The sequence below is a fragment of the Danio rerio genome, chromosome 23, assembly GCF_052040795.2.
Source record: "Danio rerio strain M-AB ecotype USA chromosome 23, GRCz13ab, whole genome shotgun sequence".
In the NCBI taxonomy this organism is placed as follows: domain Eukaryota; kingdom Metazoa; phylum Chordata; class Actinopteri; order Cypriniformes; family Danionidae; genus Danio; species Danio rerio.
In genome coordinates, this window is record NC_141043.1 from 21,817,381 (window position 1) to 21,837,595 (window position 20,215).

The 20,215-nt window shown below is 34.4% G+C and overlaps 1 protein-coding gene across 1 annotated transcript; it reads right to left on the reverse strand.

Moving 5' to 3' along the window:
• Positions 1 to 261: 261 nt before the first annotated feature.
• On the reverse strand, positions 262 to 19,171 carry trpc4apb (transient receptor potential cation channel, subfamily C, member 4 associated protein b). Its single transcript, NM_001310093.3, is given in 20 exon segments — positions 262 to 1,752; positions 1,843 to 2,049; positions 4,098 to 4,137; positions 4,140 to 4,212; positions 4,299 to 4,410; positions 4,509 to 4,649; positions 5,962 to 6,052; positions 6,895 to 6,978; positions 7,091 to 7,192; positions 7,271 to 7,329; positions 7,412 to 7,540; positions 8,223 to 8,365; positions 9,901 to 10,086; positions 10,183 to 10,384; positions 11,587 to 11,715; positions 11,820 to 11,875; positions 12,008 to 12,065; positions 13,125 to 13,241; positions 15,287 to 15,415; positions 19,034 to 19,171. Coding segments are annotated over 20 exon segments (2,382 nt in total). The 5' UTR covers positions 19,157 to 19,171; the 3' UTR covers positions 262 to 1,551.
• Positions 19,172 to 20,215: the final 1,044 nt, after the last annotated feature.

Here is a 20,215-nt window from a genome sequence, read left to right on the forward strand (position 1 = left end):
GTCAAATTTGATCTCTCTCGTGTCTGTGTTAAAAATAAGAAGCATTTAATTGTATTCCTGTAAAGACCCTGTATTATAAACTGGTCTAATAAGTCCAATTTTTATTCAGTCTAATTTTTCACAAGTTGGTTATATACATGTATATTTTTCCAATTGCATTATTTTTACTCATAAACTATTTGCTTATTTATCTAAAATGTTTATCTATTACTATATTCAAGTTTTGTTTTATTTAAAAAAAAAAGTATTTCCTTCATTTTTATGCAACACCTTTACATATGCACAGCACTCCTGTTCTATACAAACAGTAAAACTTGAAGGTTTGTTAAGTTAACTGAACTAGCACAAGCTTCACCTGGAAAAGGGGTAATTCCCCCAAAAATGAAATGTACTTTTTACTGATCAAGTGGTTCTAAACCTTTTTTAAACACACACACACAAAAATACTTTGAAGAAAGCTGAAAATCACTGACATGCCCAGTAGCAAAACCAAATACTAAGGTTACAGGTTGTCAGCGTGCTTCAAAATATTTTCTTTTATTTAACAGAATAAATAAAATAAAAAAAAAGGTTCGAACCAAGTAAAGGTTGTATAAATGATGACAGAATTTTTTTTAAATAAACTATCCCTCTAAGTGTACTAAGATGGATTTGATCAAAACCACTTACCTCACCCACTTACCTCATTGTGATGAAAACAAATCAAGCAATCAGTCGACTGTAGAAGCCGCATACACAGAAACACACTTGTGATAAAACAAATTATTTATTTTCTTTTGTTACTTTGTGTAGTCACTGTGATTTCAGGCTGAAAGTACAATTGAAGTGAGAACTACATATACATAAATATACAGGCAGTATGTAAACTAAGCCAACCAAACAATCAGACATTAGGATGTCCCTGATTTTACTTTTTTTTTGCAGTGAGGGACAATGGGCAGTGAGGCTCTTCCTGACAATTTCCAGGATCCTGCTCATCAAGTGACCACTAATGACAGTTCACTGAAAACTCAACCCAGAGGAGGCGAAAACCCAGCGCTAGAAAAACAAGGCAGCTGTAAAAACTCTATTCGCCAGCTGAAAACACCCGGACTCTAGTGCCATTGCACACACAACTAAAAAGTGGCATTACTTATTCCCAAGCACATTCAATTCACGTGTAATACTTTGAGCCAACACACACACTTGTATACATGGTTTCCAGGGACTCCCCATAGGCGTAATGCCTTTTATACAGTAAAAAACCCTTATTGTATGGCTCTACCGCAAAACCCAACCCTCACAGGAAACATGAACAATTTTGAATGGAACAGACCCCGTAAAGTAGGATTTTAAGCACTTTCAAATTACAGGGACATTAAGTATGTCCCAGTAAGGTGCTATCATTACAGCGACATTATTTAATAGGAGTACAAATAGGTCATACCCATGTCATTATACAACTTTGTATCCCTGTAAACCACATAAACCTGTACACACAAACACACAAGCAGATCAAAACTCTCGAAATATAACTTCACACACACCAAATCCGCAATGAATCTGAATGGACTAGCTGTTATAACCGCAGGCAGGATGTGTTTGTGATGTAAAGAGAGTCCTCTCAGTCTCTAGTGAAAGCTCCATGAAGTCTCTGTCCAGGTCTCTGTAGGGTTCATCGATATAGGTGGCAATGGCACAGCGAGAGCTTCTACCAGACCCCAGCAGCACTGAGACGGTCTCCTTCCAGTATGTAAAGGGAATACAAGAACTCTGGGTGGAAAGGGATACAAAAGGTAATGCTTTTATTAGCTCATAAGCATGACACGATTGTGTGTTTGGTTAATGGAGGCGAGAGCTCACATTCTCCAGGCAGGTGCTGTCCTTGTCTTTGTTGAGGTAGTGGTGCTGCCAGAAGCGCAGCAGGTTGTGGAAGTTGTTGAGCAGGCAGCCGGGGTATTTCTCCGAATACTCCTTCTCCCGCAGAGCGCTTAGGTACAGAGGCAGCTTGCCCCGTCTCCTCGCCAGCATCAGAATCACAAGACTGGTGTTCAGACAGCTCACATTCTCCTGGGATTGGTCAAAAATCATAGCAGTTGGTTTTATAGGGTCAGTGATGCGCATAAAAAAACACACATTTTCTAAGAACTCAGAAATACAATCTCTATGTTCATACCGGTTATGAAAAATATAATATACACTAAATGTTGTTTTGGTCTTTTTTTCTTATCTATTCTTTATATATTTACAGAAATAACAAGATAGCTTTACAGAAAAACAGAAACAAATATTATTCAAAACCCCTCCACACAAACAAAATGAAATGACAAATACACGCACACAAACAATAATTGGAAAATATATAAAAATAAATAAAAAGCATAGTTAGTGTCAGTTATGTATGACATATATTGGATCGTTTACATTTAGAAATAGCCAATGTATAAAGTACACATGTAAAATTAAAATCTTAATCCGCAGATACTTATACAATATACTCTGCAACTTAAAACCCCTAAGGCTTAGACTGACAGTACGGCTGTGAGATTAATCAAAAAGGAATCGAAATCGTGATGTGAAACGTTGCGCTTAGCTAATTGCAAGAGGCTGCGATATGAAATATATAAATGTAATATATAGTTTCCTTCATCCAGAGCAATTGCTTGACTGCTGTCTGTCAGAGTTGTTTGCAGCTGATACACCCTATGAAAAAACGTCACAAAGGCAACAGGAGATAACTAACGGCATGATGACTCACTTATGAAATGAGTGTTTAATTTCTGAATATTTATAAACAAATTTGAATAAAAGTTGAAGCTAGTTGATCTCTTTTTAGTTTCGTTTTGAACTAAAACTCACTGCACATTAGCCGTAAGAAGCTGGGATACAAAATATTGAGCTGAATCTTAACTACAAAATTAAATCACTAACAAAGTCCCTTTAAGGCAAGTCATTACACTTGGCAACCATCATTAAACCACCTTTCGAGGCAGTATGGTCGGGCATTCTGTTTGAATGGGGAAACATCAAAGTTTCCAAAAGTTCTTATCAAACTTCTAATTACATTTCATATTACGAATAACCAATAAAATTAAACAACAACTGCCAATTTAGTTTCATTTCTAAATGTTCATATCACACAAAATCTGCAGAAGCTCACATCTGGTCCAAGCCCCTCCCCAGGAGAATTGTCCTTCTATAGCAATCGCTGATTGGCTCCAATACTAGAAGGCAGGGCTTCATTCGCCATATTGACAGTTACACTTTTCCCCATTCAAAAGTATATAAGTGACATATCTTGTGTACTCTATAGTTTTTGAAAATAAATATTTTAAAAATAAATAAATAAATAAAAAATTATATATATATATATATATATATATATATATATATATATATATATATATATATATATATATTATTTATAGTAAAACTAATTTTTTTCTACATGAGTGAAGATCAATTAAGAGAAAATATTTGTTTTTATAGTAAAAAAAAAAAAAATGCTCCGTCTTGCTTACAGTGTCAAAGGTGCAAAACCAATGTTTTTGATCCACACGTAGATCCTGACACAGTACTTATTATATTAGGATCTGATTATACATATTCATTGAGCAGTGTATGACAGAAATTTCTAACATATTGTTTGATAAAAGCTAAAAAATGTTATTATTGTACTGGACAAAATGTGTATCCTCCAACTGCTAAACAATGGCTTGAAGAATTGATATCTACTCTGCACTTGGTACAAACCAAATATCTTTTAAAAGGGAACACTGGACAAATTTCACAAGATTTGAGGCCCTTTCTTCCGTCACTTCATAGGGGATACTTTTCCATAAAGCAATGTATTGAAACTAAAAAGTGTTTTGATTATCACCGTATAGTATACTTACAGGCTGAAGTTAGGGTGTTTGTTTTTTGTTTGGATTTTTCTTGTTTGTTTTTTAGTAAGTTTATGCATATCAGAAAATTTATCCTGGAATTGGTGACTATTGTAAGTCTATTCAATGACCAAATAAAACTTATTTAAAAAAAAAAAGCAAATGAGCATTTGCACTAGTGGTACTAATTCTTAGCCACATGTTTGTGAGCCCTAACATAAAAAACCAACTCACCTGAGTGAGGGTTTGTACATTGATGATGCTGATCAGTTGTAAAAAAGGAAGAGCAACCTGTTTTCCACCTAAGCCATGTAGGACAAGAGGCGGCACTCTGAAAACACTTCAACCACTGCAGGACAAAGAAACAGTGTTTTTAAGAATTATCTAATTTTTCATTCCTTGAATCCATTTATCATTCAATCACTCCAGTCTAACCTTTCACGTCATTAGTCTCATTCTCGAAGCGGTCCAAAGACAAGACGATACATCGCACCAGCATGTTGGAGTCCACCAGAGAGCTGTTGATCTGAGTCAGGAACATCTGAAACTGTAGTGTCCAAGGGATAAAAACAGATTTGACATGTACTGGATCACTTCAGCAAAAACTAAAAATAAATAAATCACTGAGTCCGACTGTAAGCCCACCTTCTCCTCAGTGGTGACGTATTTGTTAAATCTTTTGAAGGCATCGATGTTGAACTTCATGAGCTCACCAAGTAAGTCAAAGTAACTCTGAAGAACGTCATGGGACTTGCAGCCACTGTCAATGATGCAATAGAGAATGTGCTGAAAGAAGAAAATGAGGAAATGATTTAATATTCCGCTCACTCTTTTGTTTTAAGGTACAATTCTTGCTAATACAAAGCAATTAATTATGATTTGTGTCTTAATAAAGTGTTAATCTGCTCCTTATAAACAGTTAATAAGGCAGTAGTTGGGTTTACGTATTGGGAATGTTTAGGCATGTAAAGTAAGATCATGCAGAATATGTACTTTATGAGAACTAATAAACAGCCATTACCTTAATAACAGGCAGGTAATAAGCCACTAATTAATAGTGAAAAGTAGGACGGTCCAGATCCGAGCATTTTAAGTTGAGGTGCTGTTTGTTTTAATATTAGATTTTTTTACATTTCCTGTTGCACTAAAATCCAAAAGTGAAGAATTTATGGTATTTATTACTTGATTGTTCAAGCTACCTCACAGAAGTGATCTGTTTCTTAGAGTTGTTGAATGTAAAAAAATTCGGTGAATTGAACAAAATATAAAGAAGATTCTGGATTGGTTTCTTTGCTCTTCTTTATTCTTTTTTTTTATTGGATCGGGTTTTAGTATCGTTAGATACTCAAAATCAAATGACTCGGACTCGAGGGAAGAAAATCTGATCATGACATCCCTAGTGAAAAGTGTTTCCAATATTCTTATAAAGCTACACTGCCATTCGAAAGGCTGGGTTGGTAGGAAGCCTCATTGCTGCATTTATTTGATAAAAAATACAGTTAAACTGTGAAACGATATTATAGTTTTAAATTAGGTATTTACAATTTGAATATACTTTATAATGTAAAGTATTCCTACATTTTCAACATCAGAATTTTAAGAAATATTTTGGTCACACTTTATTTTAAGGTAAAATTCTCACAATTAAACAATTAACTTTAACAATTGCCTCAATAAACTCATAATCTGTTTGCTGATAGTTAATAAGGTAGTAATTTATTTATTGGGTAAGATTAGACATGTAAAATATATCATGCAGAATGTATGCAATATGTACTTTTATGGCCAAATAATAGGCAGCTAATAGTTAATAGTGAGTATTCATACTTACATTAAAGTGTTAACAATATTTCCTATTATTAATGTTGAAAACAGCTGTGCTCCCTAATATTTTTCAAAAAATGTGTGAAAAGTTATGTTGTGAAAATGTTTTAGGTAAAATTATAAGTGCCTTTACAGTCTCTTTAGAAAGGTTCAATTGATCTGTTCTGAATAAAAGTGTTAATTACAAATACAAAACAAAAAATCTTATTGAACAGCAACATTTCGTACTGTATGTTCAAGCAATAAAACTGCATCACACACTTTTAGCATTTACCTCTAATAAGCCTCTTCTGAGAAGAAACACTTGATCAGCATATGATGGCGTTCCTCTCAAAAAGCTCTCCACTGCTCTTGCCTGCCAAAACCTGAAGCCAGTTGCAGAGGGAAATATCATTTGACCAAACACAAGATGCTGGAAACAAAGAGGCCTTTAAAGACCCCAATATTCATTAATTCATTCATTCATTCTCTTTTCGGCTTAGTCCCTTTATTAATCAGGGGTCACCACAGGGGAATGAACTGCCAACTTATCCGGCATATGTTTTACGCAGCAGATGCCCTTCCAGCAGCAGATGCCCTTCCTTTGCAACCCATCACTGGGAAACATCCATACACACTCATTCACACACATACACTACGGACAATTTAGCCTACCCAATTCACCTATACCACATGTTTTCGGACTTGTGCGAGAAACCTGAGCACCCACGTGAACAAGGGGAGAACATGCAAACTCCACGCAGAAATGCCAACTGACCCAGCCAAGGCTTGAACCAGCGATCTTCTTGCTGTGAGGCAATTGTGCAACCCACTGCGCCACCATGCAGCCAGGCCCCAATATATTAACAGCAAATTTATTTTTTGTGCTGCTTTCAATTAGCCTCACACTTCAATTTCTACATTAAAGCATAGTTTATATTTTAAATGGATGTCTGAACCTGACAGACTGAAACGCACTGTAATAAATGGTCAAAGAATGCGTAGCCTCAAAGCCAGACCTACTTATAGCATAATCATCACCAACCAATGGCAGTTCAAAGATGGGGAAATTGGTAAATTTCGGTGTTTAAACTCCTGAACTCCATTCAAACTTGATTTTAGTCTGATTTTGTGCAAAATTTCATCACATCCATTTGTTCCTGGATTCTGCTTGAAGTATAACATGGCTTTAAGTCAAAGAAAACAAACATATAACTGAAGATCTCACCTGAATGAAGAGTCAATTGGCTCCTTCTTCATGACTGAGATTAACCGTGTAAGAAGACCTTTTTTACCATCACACACAAGATTCCTGTAAATTAAAACATAAGCACAGTCAATATAACCCAGTTCACAAAAAGTTAAAACAATTATCAATAAAGAAGCACCAAAATATTATGATATAAATAAAGCAGTCCCCATGCCTGTCTGTGTTGTTCAGTGCTTCCATTTCAAAGATGTTAGCATTCAGATAGATGTCACTCAGTTCATTCAGCTCCTGTCCACTTAGTAGAAGATATTTATTCCTGTAATCAAAAAAGGCTTAAAGTCAGTCTAATGGAGGCTAAGTAACTTTATTGAAGTCAGTGATGTTTGCATCTCACTCGTGATGATCACTGAAGCTCTGCAGGAGCCTGAGGAACTGAATCTTGAAGGAGATCTCCTGATGTAGAGGACAGAAGAGGTATATGGTCATCCAGAATTAAGAGTCATTCATATAGAAAAAATGAAGGAATACTTCTTACTGGACTGCAGTCACAGCTCTGGTTCTGCCGATGCAGAATATGACCAAATGGCTGCTTCCTCCAGATTAACTTATCAAATAGGTTATTGAGTCCTGGAATTAACTTGAACTCTGCCAACATTCTGTGAACCTGTGTCAGAAGAGTAAAAATATCAATAAAATGTCTAATAAAATACATCACTGTTCAAAACTTGTTTTTGTTTTAATAAAATTAATAAAATCAGTACATTCTAATGAATTCTGAAGTATCAAATAACATTTCAACATGAAGTATTGATGCTGAAAATCAGCTTTGAGTCACAAAAATAGATTTTATTTAAAAATATATTGTTGGGATGAAGATTAACAGTCAAAATAAAAGTCTGGTGTGTCAGATAAAGAGAAGACTCAGAGTCGAAGATTTGATTAAAAAGAAGGAAATTTACTGAAGATAGTTTGCAGTTTTAAGTCAGAAGAACGGCTATAAAAATAAAGTAGAATATATTTATATACATACATATATATATATATATATATATATATAAATATATATATATATATTTTTTTTTATAGAATACATGTTATTTATATACAATAAATATATTTATTACAATTACTAATTATAATATCGCCCTCTTACCATATTTTAATCAAATAATTGCAACCTTTGGGGCCAGAAGAGGCCACTTTCAAAAAAATTGTATTGTAAAATTTGAGCAAAAAATGTATATAACAGTGTAAAACTACAAATTAACCTGAGCCACTTCTTAGTACATTATCCTGACATGTCAGATTTGTTCATCTTTACAGTCCCTTCAGTCTCATGGCATTACCTGATTTCGCTGTCGGCCCATAAGCAGCACACACAGCACATAGAGAACCTCCACTTTATACATGATCTCGTGCACTATCTTCATAGACTGAGGCAGTCTGTGTCTGAGTGGACTGGAGGACAGAGAGCTCTCATCAGATGACTCTAAAAGACACCAAGGAGTGAAAGAGATGAGGATATATTAGCATTTAATGCAAGGTCAGCAACACCAACTAGTTCAATAAGACAATAAGACTAGTTCAACAGACAATAATTCATTTACAATTCACCAGTTTTGTCTTGAAAATGGTCAGCACATAAAATACCCACAAATACAGTTCATTCAAAAATAGAATACAAAAAAAAATATATTTAAAAAAATAAAAATAATACAGAAGAAACCTTTAAAAAATGTCTATTAAAATGTTTTCTGAATTAAAGCATCGCCTGTCATCTTTAAAAATGAACATTCTATTAAAATCATATTATTACATGAATCAAAGGCAATACAAAAAAAAAAGTGATCATTGTATGACGATTGGGTGTCATGTACATAAAACATGGTCATATCTACTTTCAAAGTAATAACAGTCCAATTATTTAGTGCTTTGCTTATAGTTTATTATGTGCTCATTCACACTAATTCATTCTCCATTTGTTAAAGAAGCACAAAGAAAATACAAGCTTATTATCAGATACTAGTATTTTACATTCTGGCATGTCCAACTGAATCGGCTTATTAATAGCAAAAACTGTAATGCAGAGTATTAAACAAAATACAATATTAAAATGTTACTTTAATGTCTCTACTTGGTCTATTATGTTGACGATTGTAGGGTGTTCGGTCTTCAAAGACTCAAGTACTTGTAAACCTGATTTTGAGTCTGTGCAGATAAAAAAAATCCCGTTGACCACCAAGTCAAGGGGTTATTTCTTCATTTTTTTTCTAAAAAACTGATTATTGTTGTGCAGTATGATATAGCATTACGAACCGACATGAGACAAGTGCTGTGCTTCAACAGAATTCCTTCAGAGAAAGAACAACCAAAAAGGATACATTTATGGATTTGTGTTGAATGGTACTGACCCATACCATTATAGTACATATAACTATCAGTACATTTGTGTTTGTTACATGGTTCCTATTTTAATTTGCAGGTTAAGTGCAATTAAAGTATCAATTACAATGCAAAGTCAAAGGATAAAGAACAGAAATGAATAAACAGATTTTCCCTACAAGCAAAAATAAATGTAACCAAAAAAAAAAACGACACCAAAATCTAAAAGCAGACACTTCCGAGCTATAACACCATCACCAATGACTAAATAGCTGAGAAACATCCACAAGACAGATTTAAACAGCTGAATTGTAGCTAAGATAGGGACATAAGGGTGCAGGTGCAGTATATTGTTCGCAAAAGTTTCACAATTTACAGTTTGTAATCCTATCTCGTTCTGTTGATATGTGATCTAAATATTCATAGCTTCAAACAGATAGAAATATGAATGGTTTTTGCTGCATTTCTATGGAGAACCCAGTGGCTGGCATTATGCCTCATTGTATTTTTGCCCACCAAGTCTCCACACAGGTCATGTGATTGAAAACCATCAATTTGCTCCAAGTTTGCTCTTCTCCAGGTATATGCTTCCCAAAATGTAGGAAAGGATGGAAAATACAAAACAGAAGAAAAAGATCTGACCTGTACTGCTCTGCTCTGCCTCCTCTATTGCCAGCTGCATGAGAGTGTCCAGCACCAGTGCATTGTCAAGCCAGCTGTGCCAGTCCTCCAGCTCCAGCCTGGCAGAGGCATCCGCCGCTTCCGTAACTTTCCTTGTGGCGAGTTTACAAAGGCGCTCAATGAAACCTGGGATGTTCAATAGAGCCACTGAAGAAAGATCAGCAGAGGTGTGAGATCATGTCAAACTATAAATCATATGTTGGTATTTTAAAACTGCTTTTGCTTCAATCATGTTTTTCTCACCCTGGTTGTTCTCAGCGTGTGATGGACATGTGCTGTTTTTTTGCTGGGTACTGCGGGCTAGAAGAGTGTGCTTGTCATCAACACCCACGTCCGGCTCTGATATGGTGACTGACAGGATCCGACAAAAGTTGGCAAGCTGTTGCTGGTTGAAGCTCTGAACCAGACTGTCCAAATTGGGAATTTCTTCCAGCTGGATAATTTCCTGAGGTGAAAATTGTCGATGATACTTTTTCAAATTTGATATATTTACTTTATTTAAATACTAATTAATTAAATATTTACTACGTAAATGAAATAGTTTAATTATAAATGTCAATTAAATAAAATAACATTATTTAATAATTTATTTATTACTGGAATGTAACAAATAATATTTGTAAAATTCATGAAAAACACTTTATATATAATATATCAAATACTTTATATAATACATTACATTATATTTAATATATAATATATTTAAAAATGTTAAGTAATTTTAGATTAAGGATTTTAAGTAATTTATTCCTCTGATGCCTTTAGTGTCACGTGAAACATCACAAATCATTATTAGTGCTGCTATAGCACAAGCATACAACTCTTTCTTGACATAAAACCACAAGTTTGAAGAACATGTCACCCCCAGCCTATTCAGTCTAATATATTTTCCCTTTTCCCTCTCTTTTCTTTTTTTATTATTTCATCATTTTATTATTTATTTAACCTAATACACCATGCTCCCAACCTCAGCTTTCGGTAGTGACCTGTTTATATGCTTAATTTGTAAAATTAATGCGCATCATACAGTATATTGTTTATGCACATCATATACTGTGTGTTGCACAATATGAGGGTTATAGAGTGGTTTAATTAATTTTTTTTATCAATTTTGTACTGTTATATATATTTTTTTTCTATTAGTACTGTAATTTCGCTTTTACTTTTGTTTGTTAACCGTCACAAAAATCTGATAAATAAACCTTAAAAGGGGGAAACCATGATACATTTATTCAACTATTTAGTCCATACTTCACTTCCTAATCTACAATTGCCTCTCTGGCTATACCACCAACTGTACTTGAGAAAAAAATAAAAAAAAAAAAAAAAAACTTGCATCACTAACGATTTCCTTCTTAGACTTTACACACCTGAAACTTGTCTATAGCACTTATTCATTGTTGCTCTTATAGTTGTGTAAATTGCTTCCTTGTCCTCATTTGTAAGTCGCTTTGGATAAGAGCATCTGCTAAATGACTAAATGTAAATTTATTTAGAATTCTTTGAACAATATGAAGTTTAAATTTATATATTTATTTACTATATAAATCTATTATAATATCCAAAATGCTTTACTGATTACTTGTAAAATAAATAAATAAACTGAACCAAAATTTACAAGTATAGTGTGAGTGCATTTGCCATTACCTTTCGTACGCTCAGAATGTCCTCTATAAGAGTGGCAGTTTGTAGGAAAACTTTTTTGTTGGACATGAGAGTGAACAGGTACATAACGAAATCCTCCCTCGCTGCAAGGCTTTTTGTAACGCCCTCTGTCTGGCATACCAAAGCAGAGGCCATTATTCATGAGCAAACCAATTTGTATTAATATAACTATTAATTCTGATCTTCCAGAGTCATGCAAATTTAATTATACTTACACATATACAGCAGTTGTACAGTACACTTAAACAATCCTTAATGAGATCATCACTCACTGAAAAGAAGGAAGAAAACTGTTAATGCAATTTGAACATATCAACCACACTTGTGTTACAATGAAAAAAGCAAGCAATAACACGAGATGGTTAAATTAATGGGGTATAGATTTAATATTGAATTCACTTACTTGTGGGTGTGTTTTGCTGTATTGTGAGTGTCGGCCGCATTAAAATCTCTATAAACAACTGTAGACAAAAGACAATAAAAAAATCCATATAAATCTATGTTCTGTAATATTATCTTATATTATATTATATTAAAATGAAACATAATATAAAAATATAATATAAAAATATAATATAATACAATATATATATATATATATATATATATATATATATATATATATATATATATATATATATATATATATATATATATATATATAGCAAATATATAATATAACTGTCAAAAAAGTTAAAAAAAAAGTTTTTAGGGTATCAAAATGACAATTTTTTTACAGCAACATGCATGCATGCTGTATACATACATACATACATACATACATACATACATACATACATACATACATACATACCATACATACATGCATACATACATACATACATACATACATACAGCTGAAGTCAGAATTATTAGTCCCTTGAATTATTAGCCCCGTTTATTTTTTTCCCCAATTTCTGTTTAACAGAGAGAAGATTGTTTAACACATTAACACATTACTAATCATAATAGTTTTAATAAATTTTATCTTTGCCTTTATGACAGTTAATATTATTTGACTAGATATTTTTCAAGACACTTTTATACAGCTTAAAGTGACATTTAAAGGTTTAACTAGGTTAATTAGGTTAACTAGACAAGTTAGGGTAATTTAGCAAGTTATTGTATAATGATGGTTTGTTCTGTAGACTATCAAAAAAAATATATAGCTTAAAGGGGCTAAAAATTTTGACCTCAAAATGGCTATTAAAAAATTAAAAACAGCTTTAATTCTAGCTGAAATAAAACAAACAAGACTTTCTCCAAAAGAGAAAATAATATCAGACATGCTGTGAAAATTTCCTTCCTCTCTTATACATAATTTGGGAAATAGTTAAAAAAAGAAACAAAAATCAAAGGGGGACTAATAATCCTAACTTTAACTTCATATCGATTTAGAAACTTTAGCTCTATTTTTGCAGTGCTCATTTTTTAAACCTAACAATACTACAGCTTTAAAATCTAATATGTCATTGTTATGTAAACATAAAACATCCTGGGAAGGCATGATCACTACTCACATCAACTCCTCCAAACAAGTCAAATGTATATGTATTAGGCGAAATGGACTCCTGTGGCATCTTCCGCTCCTCTGTGACAAATGAAATGGCCTCCATGGACAGTAATGACGACAGCTCCTGGACAAGCACAAGACCAACTCAATTACCATCTGGGGTCTGGTTTTCCTATGTGGATTACTCAGTTAGCTGGATTTGATTGGACAATTTGACACAATCCATGACAGTTTCGTTCTTCAAACTCATTCAGTAGTTGTGGTCATGGCAACATGTCTACATGCTCAAACCTGCTTTTATATAAACAGGATTAGATTGCGCTTCAAGCAAAAGTAAAACTGAAATTATGTACCAACTACTGATGTTTTCCTAAAAGTGTACTGTATTAAATTGAACAATAACAATATTGTAAAAAAAAAAAAAAAAAAAATTCGGAATATTTTTAAATTCTTTAAAACTGTTATGTAATATACACTCCGAAATAAAAGTATGATACCTGTCACGGGGTGGTACCTTTTTAAAGGAAACATTGTAAGTAAGTACCGAGTAAAGTAATGCATTACCATGCTTTAAAAAAAAACGGTATTAATATTTGAGCTACTTTAAAAAAAAAAACACGAGTTAATTTTTAATTTAATTAATTAGCTTTTAAAAAATAAATTGCGGAATTAAAATTAATGTAGAAACAATGAGTCCCTCAGTCAATGAGAAAATGTGTTCATTATATTGAATGCATCGAAAAAAAGGACAAGGGAATTATTGTTTCAATAGACAGTGATTTTGACAATTAATACAAAAGTAGCAAACACATTGCTTTAAACTTTCAATAATCTGTAAAATATACGACATGTATTGCCCTGAGGTCAGGAAGTTCTCAGATAACATTATCCTAAAATATTTGGTTATGATGTGTATATTTAAAGGTAAATGTAGGTGTAGGATATACAGTGTGCTGTTAATTGCAGAGCTCCTCTATTAAAGAAAGAAACAAAGAAAAAACTGAAAGAAATCAAGCCTTAGCCAGGTAATAAAAAGAAACTCAAAATTAAAGTATCACATTACTTACCATAAAAAGTTACTAAGTAACGCAGCTAGTTACTTTATTGGGGAGTCACTCAATTTTGTAATGGATTACTTAACATAACTTTGCGCAACACTGATGATAGCTACAACTAATTTACTCTAAGGATACGAATTTCGGCCTTTTAGATACAAATGCATACTTTGAAAAGATACCACCCCAGCTTTAGTACAGTTTCTGAGTGTATAATAGACATGGCCAATATTCTCAGTGAGAGAATTGTGTGTTTGTGTGTATGTGTGTGTGTATTTTAAGAGAGTCAGGCACATACAACATTAACAGCTAATATGTGGGTGTGATTTGATGCTGCACAGTAGATGCAGACCACTTCTCAAATTTCAAAATGCTTTTTCGATTAAAATTTTAATAAAAAAGCCAGATAAGTCTTATGCCACAGGATTAGGAAACTTAAATATTGCCACAAAGAAAGTTCACACAAGTTAAAGTACTAAAAAAATGGCTGAATACTATTCACCTTATTCTTTGTGTATGAGCATTCATTTTTAGACGTCAAAAAGAATGTTTTGCTGCTTGATGTTGCAAACTGATATGTTCTCATTCTACTTTGTCTGTATAGCCATGCAAACACTTGTTTGTAGAGCAAGTAGTTTGACCGCTTTGTGCCGTTTATTATTCCTAGTCATTTCTCACACAGGCTAATGAATCGGAAGTTCTAAAACAATCGCAAAAACAAGCTCACTTCCGCATTGAAGAATAAGGTCAATACTCTTGACACGTGAAATTGTAATACATGTACAAATAGCCAATAAATGTGGAAAGTTATTGTGTAGCTGATTTAACAAAACTATTTCATTACTATGAATTTAGTGGTCGTTTTGCCCCCAGCCAATCGCTGCATTGATGATCATAATTTGAGAATCAATAGAACTGCCATTCACAACAAACAGACTCAGATCAATTCATTCAGATATTTTAATACGATTCGCAAAGTAGTTCGAATGACCAAATTGACCAATTATCACAATTAAAATATCCAGAATCTGCCAAATCCAAGTGAGGAATGAAGACCGTGATCACTTGTTAAACAAAACAATGCATTGTGTGTCAACAAGAAAGTCCTGAATACCATGACTATGCTGTGAATCTTGGAGAGATCGCTGTTAGGATGGCTGCTCTTATGAAGCCTTCTTAGTAACACTGGAATCCCCTGCCATTGAGCTCTTTTGTCTCTCTCCTCCAACAAAGCCACAGGAACCTGCATTGAACACATTAAATACATTGCATTAGCAATTCTGGTATTGTCATGGACTATCGTAGCATTAAAAATACAAACTACTTCATAAACTAAGGTCAAACCTCAGTTATTCTTCAAAAGTGAAACGAAAAACACACTTTTATGCATCTCGCATGTACTAATCTACTAAGTTATGCTTTGATATAAACTCCCATCTTTTCTTTTCATAATATTATATAAAATTATATAATTTTTTCTTAGCCATTACTTATTACCAAACAACACAATCAGACATTAACAGATGTTTTTAACATTTCATAATACATTCTCATGCTAGCATTAGCAGATGATTACAATTTCACATTTGAACAGCAACATTTACTGAACAAATACATTCATTCATTAAATTTTCCTTTAGCTTAGTCCCTCATTTATCAGAGGTTGCAACAGCGGAATGAACCACCAACTATTACAGCATATGTTTTAATCAGCGGATGCCCCTTCCAGTACTGGGAAACACCCATACTCTCTCACATTCACAACGCCCAGTTTTGTTTACACAATTCACCTATAGCTAGCTCATGTCTTTGGACTGTAGGGGAAACCGGAGCACTTGGAAAAAATCCACACAAACACGGTGAGAACATGCAAACTCCACACAGAAATGCCAACTGGCCCAGCCGGGACTCGAAACAATGACTTTCTTGCTGTGACGCAACTGTGCTAATCACTGAGCCACCACGCAGTCCCAGAACAAATACAAACAGCAATCTGATCAGTGTTTTTGACCTGAATTCATAGTACAATTAACAGTACTGTCAAAATAACTGAATCCATCAATTGTTACTATATTAAACAACCACAACAAACAGTTATCAAGTCTGCTATTGTTGTTTCAAAACCACCATTTGGCGCACAAAACAAGGAGTTTAAATAGTAGCATTTTAGCTAATGTGACGGCACATTTTACCATTATATATTTAAAATATTATAAAAATATATAAAACATACATGAAAATATCTGACAATAATGTACTATGCAGAGTTGGGCTGGGTTACATCTGCCCCTCATTTTGATTGACTTATTACCACTTAATAAATGCCTGAAAATGCTGGCATAAAAAGAAGATACACATTTGAAAGCTTTTAAAACATACAGCTATCTTTGAAAAACAGATTTAGCTTGATATGAGACATCATTAAATATTACTTTTGTTAAACCATTGTTCTTTCTATTTCATCACTGCTTGGCTCCCTATTAAATATTGTATAATTTAAAAAAATTTACTACCTACAAAGCCCTGAACAGCTTAGCTCCCCCGTATATGAGGGAGCTTCTGGTGTATTACAACCCCCTAACATCCAGGAGGATGCTCAATTAATTCTGGACAATTGATTATTCCCAGAATATTAAATTCAACTGTAGGTGGTAGATCTTTCTCATATCTGTCACTTAAACTCTGGAACAGCCTTCCTAGCACAGTTCGGGAAGCAGACACACTCTGTCAGTTTAAAACCAGATTAAAGACACATCTCTTTGCATTAGCATACACATAAAACACAAATGCTTTTCAAATCCAAATCCTCTAAAGAATTGTTAGTTAGTCTGTTTTTATTATTCTGGTTTCCATAATATTGGACCAGGCTGTATCCTGAGCAGCTGCTGTGGTGGTTATGGAGGAGTGGAGAGCGTGAGACTGATTCCTGTAAGACCCCAGTGACAGACGAATCCTTGCATTGATCCTGAAGGGCCAGGCTGTACATCAGCCAGAAACCTGCAGCTTCTCCGTGATGGACGTCCAGCTTTCTCCAGCCTCCGTTGCTTAGACTGCAGCTCTGCACAAGAAGTTTGGCCATAAGAGAAATGGTTGTGCCCAACTGAGCCTGGATTCTCTCTAGGTTTTTTTCTTTCACTTTCATCAATTGGTGAAGTTTGTTCCTCGCCACTGGCTTGCATGGTTCGTAACTTGTGGAGCTGCCCATCGATGGATTTGCTCTTCCATTTTTGAACTATAAGCAGTTAAAATTAAACCCCACTGAACTAAACTAAACTTCAACTCTAAAAACTGGACTGACACTGTTTCAATTTACTCTAATCTTCTATGTTAAGCTGCTTTGACACAATATACATTGTAAAAGCGTTATAAAAATAGAGATAAATTGAATTGAATTTAAAAAATAACATTATCAATTTTATGCATTTGAATGACTGGACCCTTTATTGTGTGTAGATGCACTGATTTAGATGTATTAAAACGACAATAAGAGATATACACTCACCGGCCACTTTATTAGGTACACCTGCCCAGCTGCTCGTTAATACAAATTTCTAATCAGCCAATCACATGGCAGCAACTCAATGCATTTAGGCATGTAGATAGACATAGTCAAGACGATCTGCTGCAGTTTAAATCTAGCATCACAATGGGGGAAGAAGGGTGATTTAAGTGACTCTGAACGTGGCGTGGTTGTAAGTGCCAGACAGGCTAGTGTGAGTATTTCAGAAACTGCTTATATACTGGGATTTTCACACATAACCATCTCTAGGGTTTGCAGAGAATGGTCCAAAAAAGCGAAAATATCCAGTGAGCGGACGTTCTGTGGGCGCATGTCAAAGCGCAACTCAGACTGGTTTCTTGAACATGGCAATGAGTTCACTGTACTCAAATGGCTTCCACAGTCACCAGATCTCAATCCAATAGAGCCCTTTTGAGATGTGGTGGAAGGGAAGATTCGTCTCATAAATGTGCAGCCGAAAACTCTGCAGCAACTGCGTGATGCCATCATGTCAATATGAACTAAAATCTCTGAAGAATATTTCCAGTACCTTGTTGAGTCTATGCCAGGAAGCATTAAGGCAGTTCTGAAGGCAAAAGTGGGTCCAACCTGTTACTAGTAAGGTGTACCTAATGAAGTGGCCTGTGAGTGCAAGTTCATATGATGATGAACATGATTCATTGGAATAGCTGTGTTAAATATAATGTCTATATTAATACTGATAACATTTAAATGTAAAATACTTCTAAAGCTACCGTAATAGCAGTTACAGTTACTGGACCCGTTTTGTTTCATGACTAAAGACTAAGGTAAAATTTATTTTATATTCGCACATTCAGACTTTCTCAGTAATTTAATTTCAGAAAAGTATTCTTTACAAATTTTTAATAGTGAAATCATTTTAGCAGCCAGGGAATATCAAAGTAAAACACTGTTTACAGTCAAATAAATAACGTTAGTGTTAATGCTGCTTTGAAGACATAACGTTACTTGTATGTGATTTCAGATCCATTATTCAAAGTACCATGGTATACAATATAGGGAGCATGTCACAGTTATCACTGAACGAATGTGCGTAACAGTTAAACCAAGTTTACCTAAATTGTCTCCAGAATCAGTCAACAACATATTTTGAGTAGCAGGAAGATAATTTCACATATTAAAAAGTTAAATCTAACCACACCATATTAGTCATCTAACGTTACCGTTACACATCATAATTCGCTTTGAACTCGATGAAATGTTCTGTATTTCAGATTAAGAGGTGTTTTAAATGGAGTGCTGTTCGGGCCCTCAAATGTAAACAGTGTCAAAGAAACGCTTTGGAGCCGATTTAGACATTTATGTCATTTATAATCTCACCTGTGATCCTCTAGTTAACCCCTCGCCGGTGACTTGGCCTTGTCGAATTTTATGAAAGATGTTTTTGCATGGTTTTCCTCGTCTTGTTTGGGTGCGAGAAAACCCAGGGCCTCTTGTCGCCATTGCTGTTCCTCTGACGTCGTGACGTTGAGAAGTTTCCACGAAACCAGCGGGGGAGAGATGGAGCTGCTGCTGCTTCCTGCTGGACTGGAAGAAAACTACAACCTGCGGAATATCTGGAGCTCTACAAATAACAGGCTTTATTGGGAAACCAAATATGATGTTCAAACATTTTAGAATTGTTTATTTGTTTCTCTTTTGGAAGGTCCTACACTATTATTTTTGTATGATCGATTATATTATTCTGTTCAGCTTAGTCTCTATATCAGAGGTCGCCACAGCGGAATGAACCGTCAACTATTCCAGCATAAGTTTTAATCAGCATATGTTTTACACAGCGGATGCTCTAAGCATTGGGAATACTAAGAGCATCCATATACTTAGTGTTTCCCAGTACCCAGCATTGGGAAATACCCATAAACACTTATTTCCACACAAAAACAGTAGGGCCAATTTTGTTTACCCAGTTCACCTATAGCACATGTAAGGAGCACACGGAGGAAACCCACACCAACACGGGGAGAACATCCAAACTCCACACAGAAATGCCAACTGGTTCAGCTGAGGCTTGAACCAGCGACCTTCTTGCTGTGAGGCGACAGTGCTTACCACTGAGCCTTCATGCTGCCATATTAAAAATGATATATGTATAATATGTTTATGATTTATGTTGATAATATTTATATGTAGGCCTACATACTACTTGTATATATTGTATAAAATAACTTCTATAATTAAGTAACTTAATTTAAAATAAAGAATTTTTAAAAATGCAATTACAAATATTTCCATTGTCAGTGATGAAAATATTGTACTGTAATTTACAGTACGCGCATGCTCTTGTTATGCAAACAGCATAGATATATAGATAATATATAGAAATAATAGTTTTTTTCCTGATCCACCAGCATTTACTGCACACACCAGACAAATAATCATGGAGGTTCCTGTAGTTTCCCCCATTTTGGGGCCTGTTAAATGACCATGACTTCATCTCTTGGGCGATGATGAATGGAGGCCAAACATACAATCGCATCATCAGAGGAGATCAAAGAGACGATA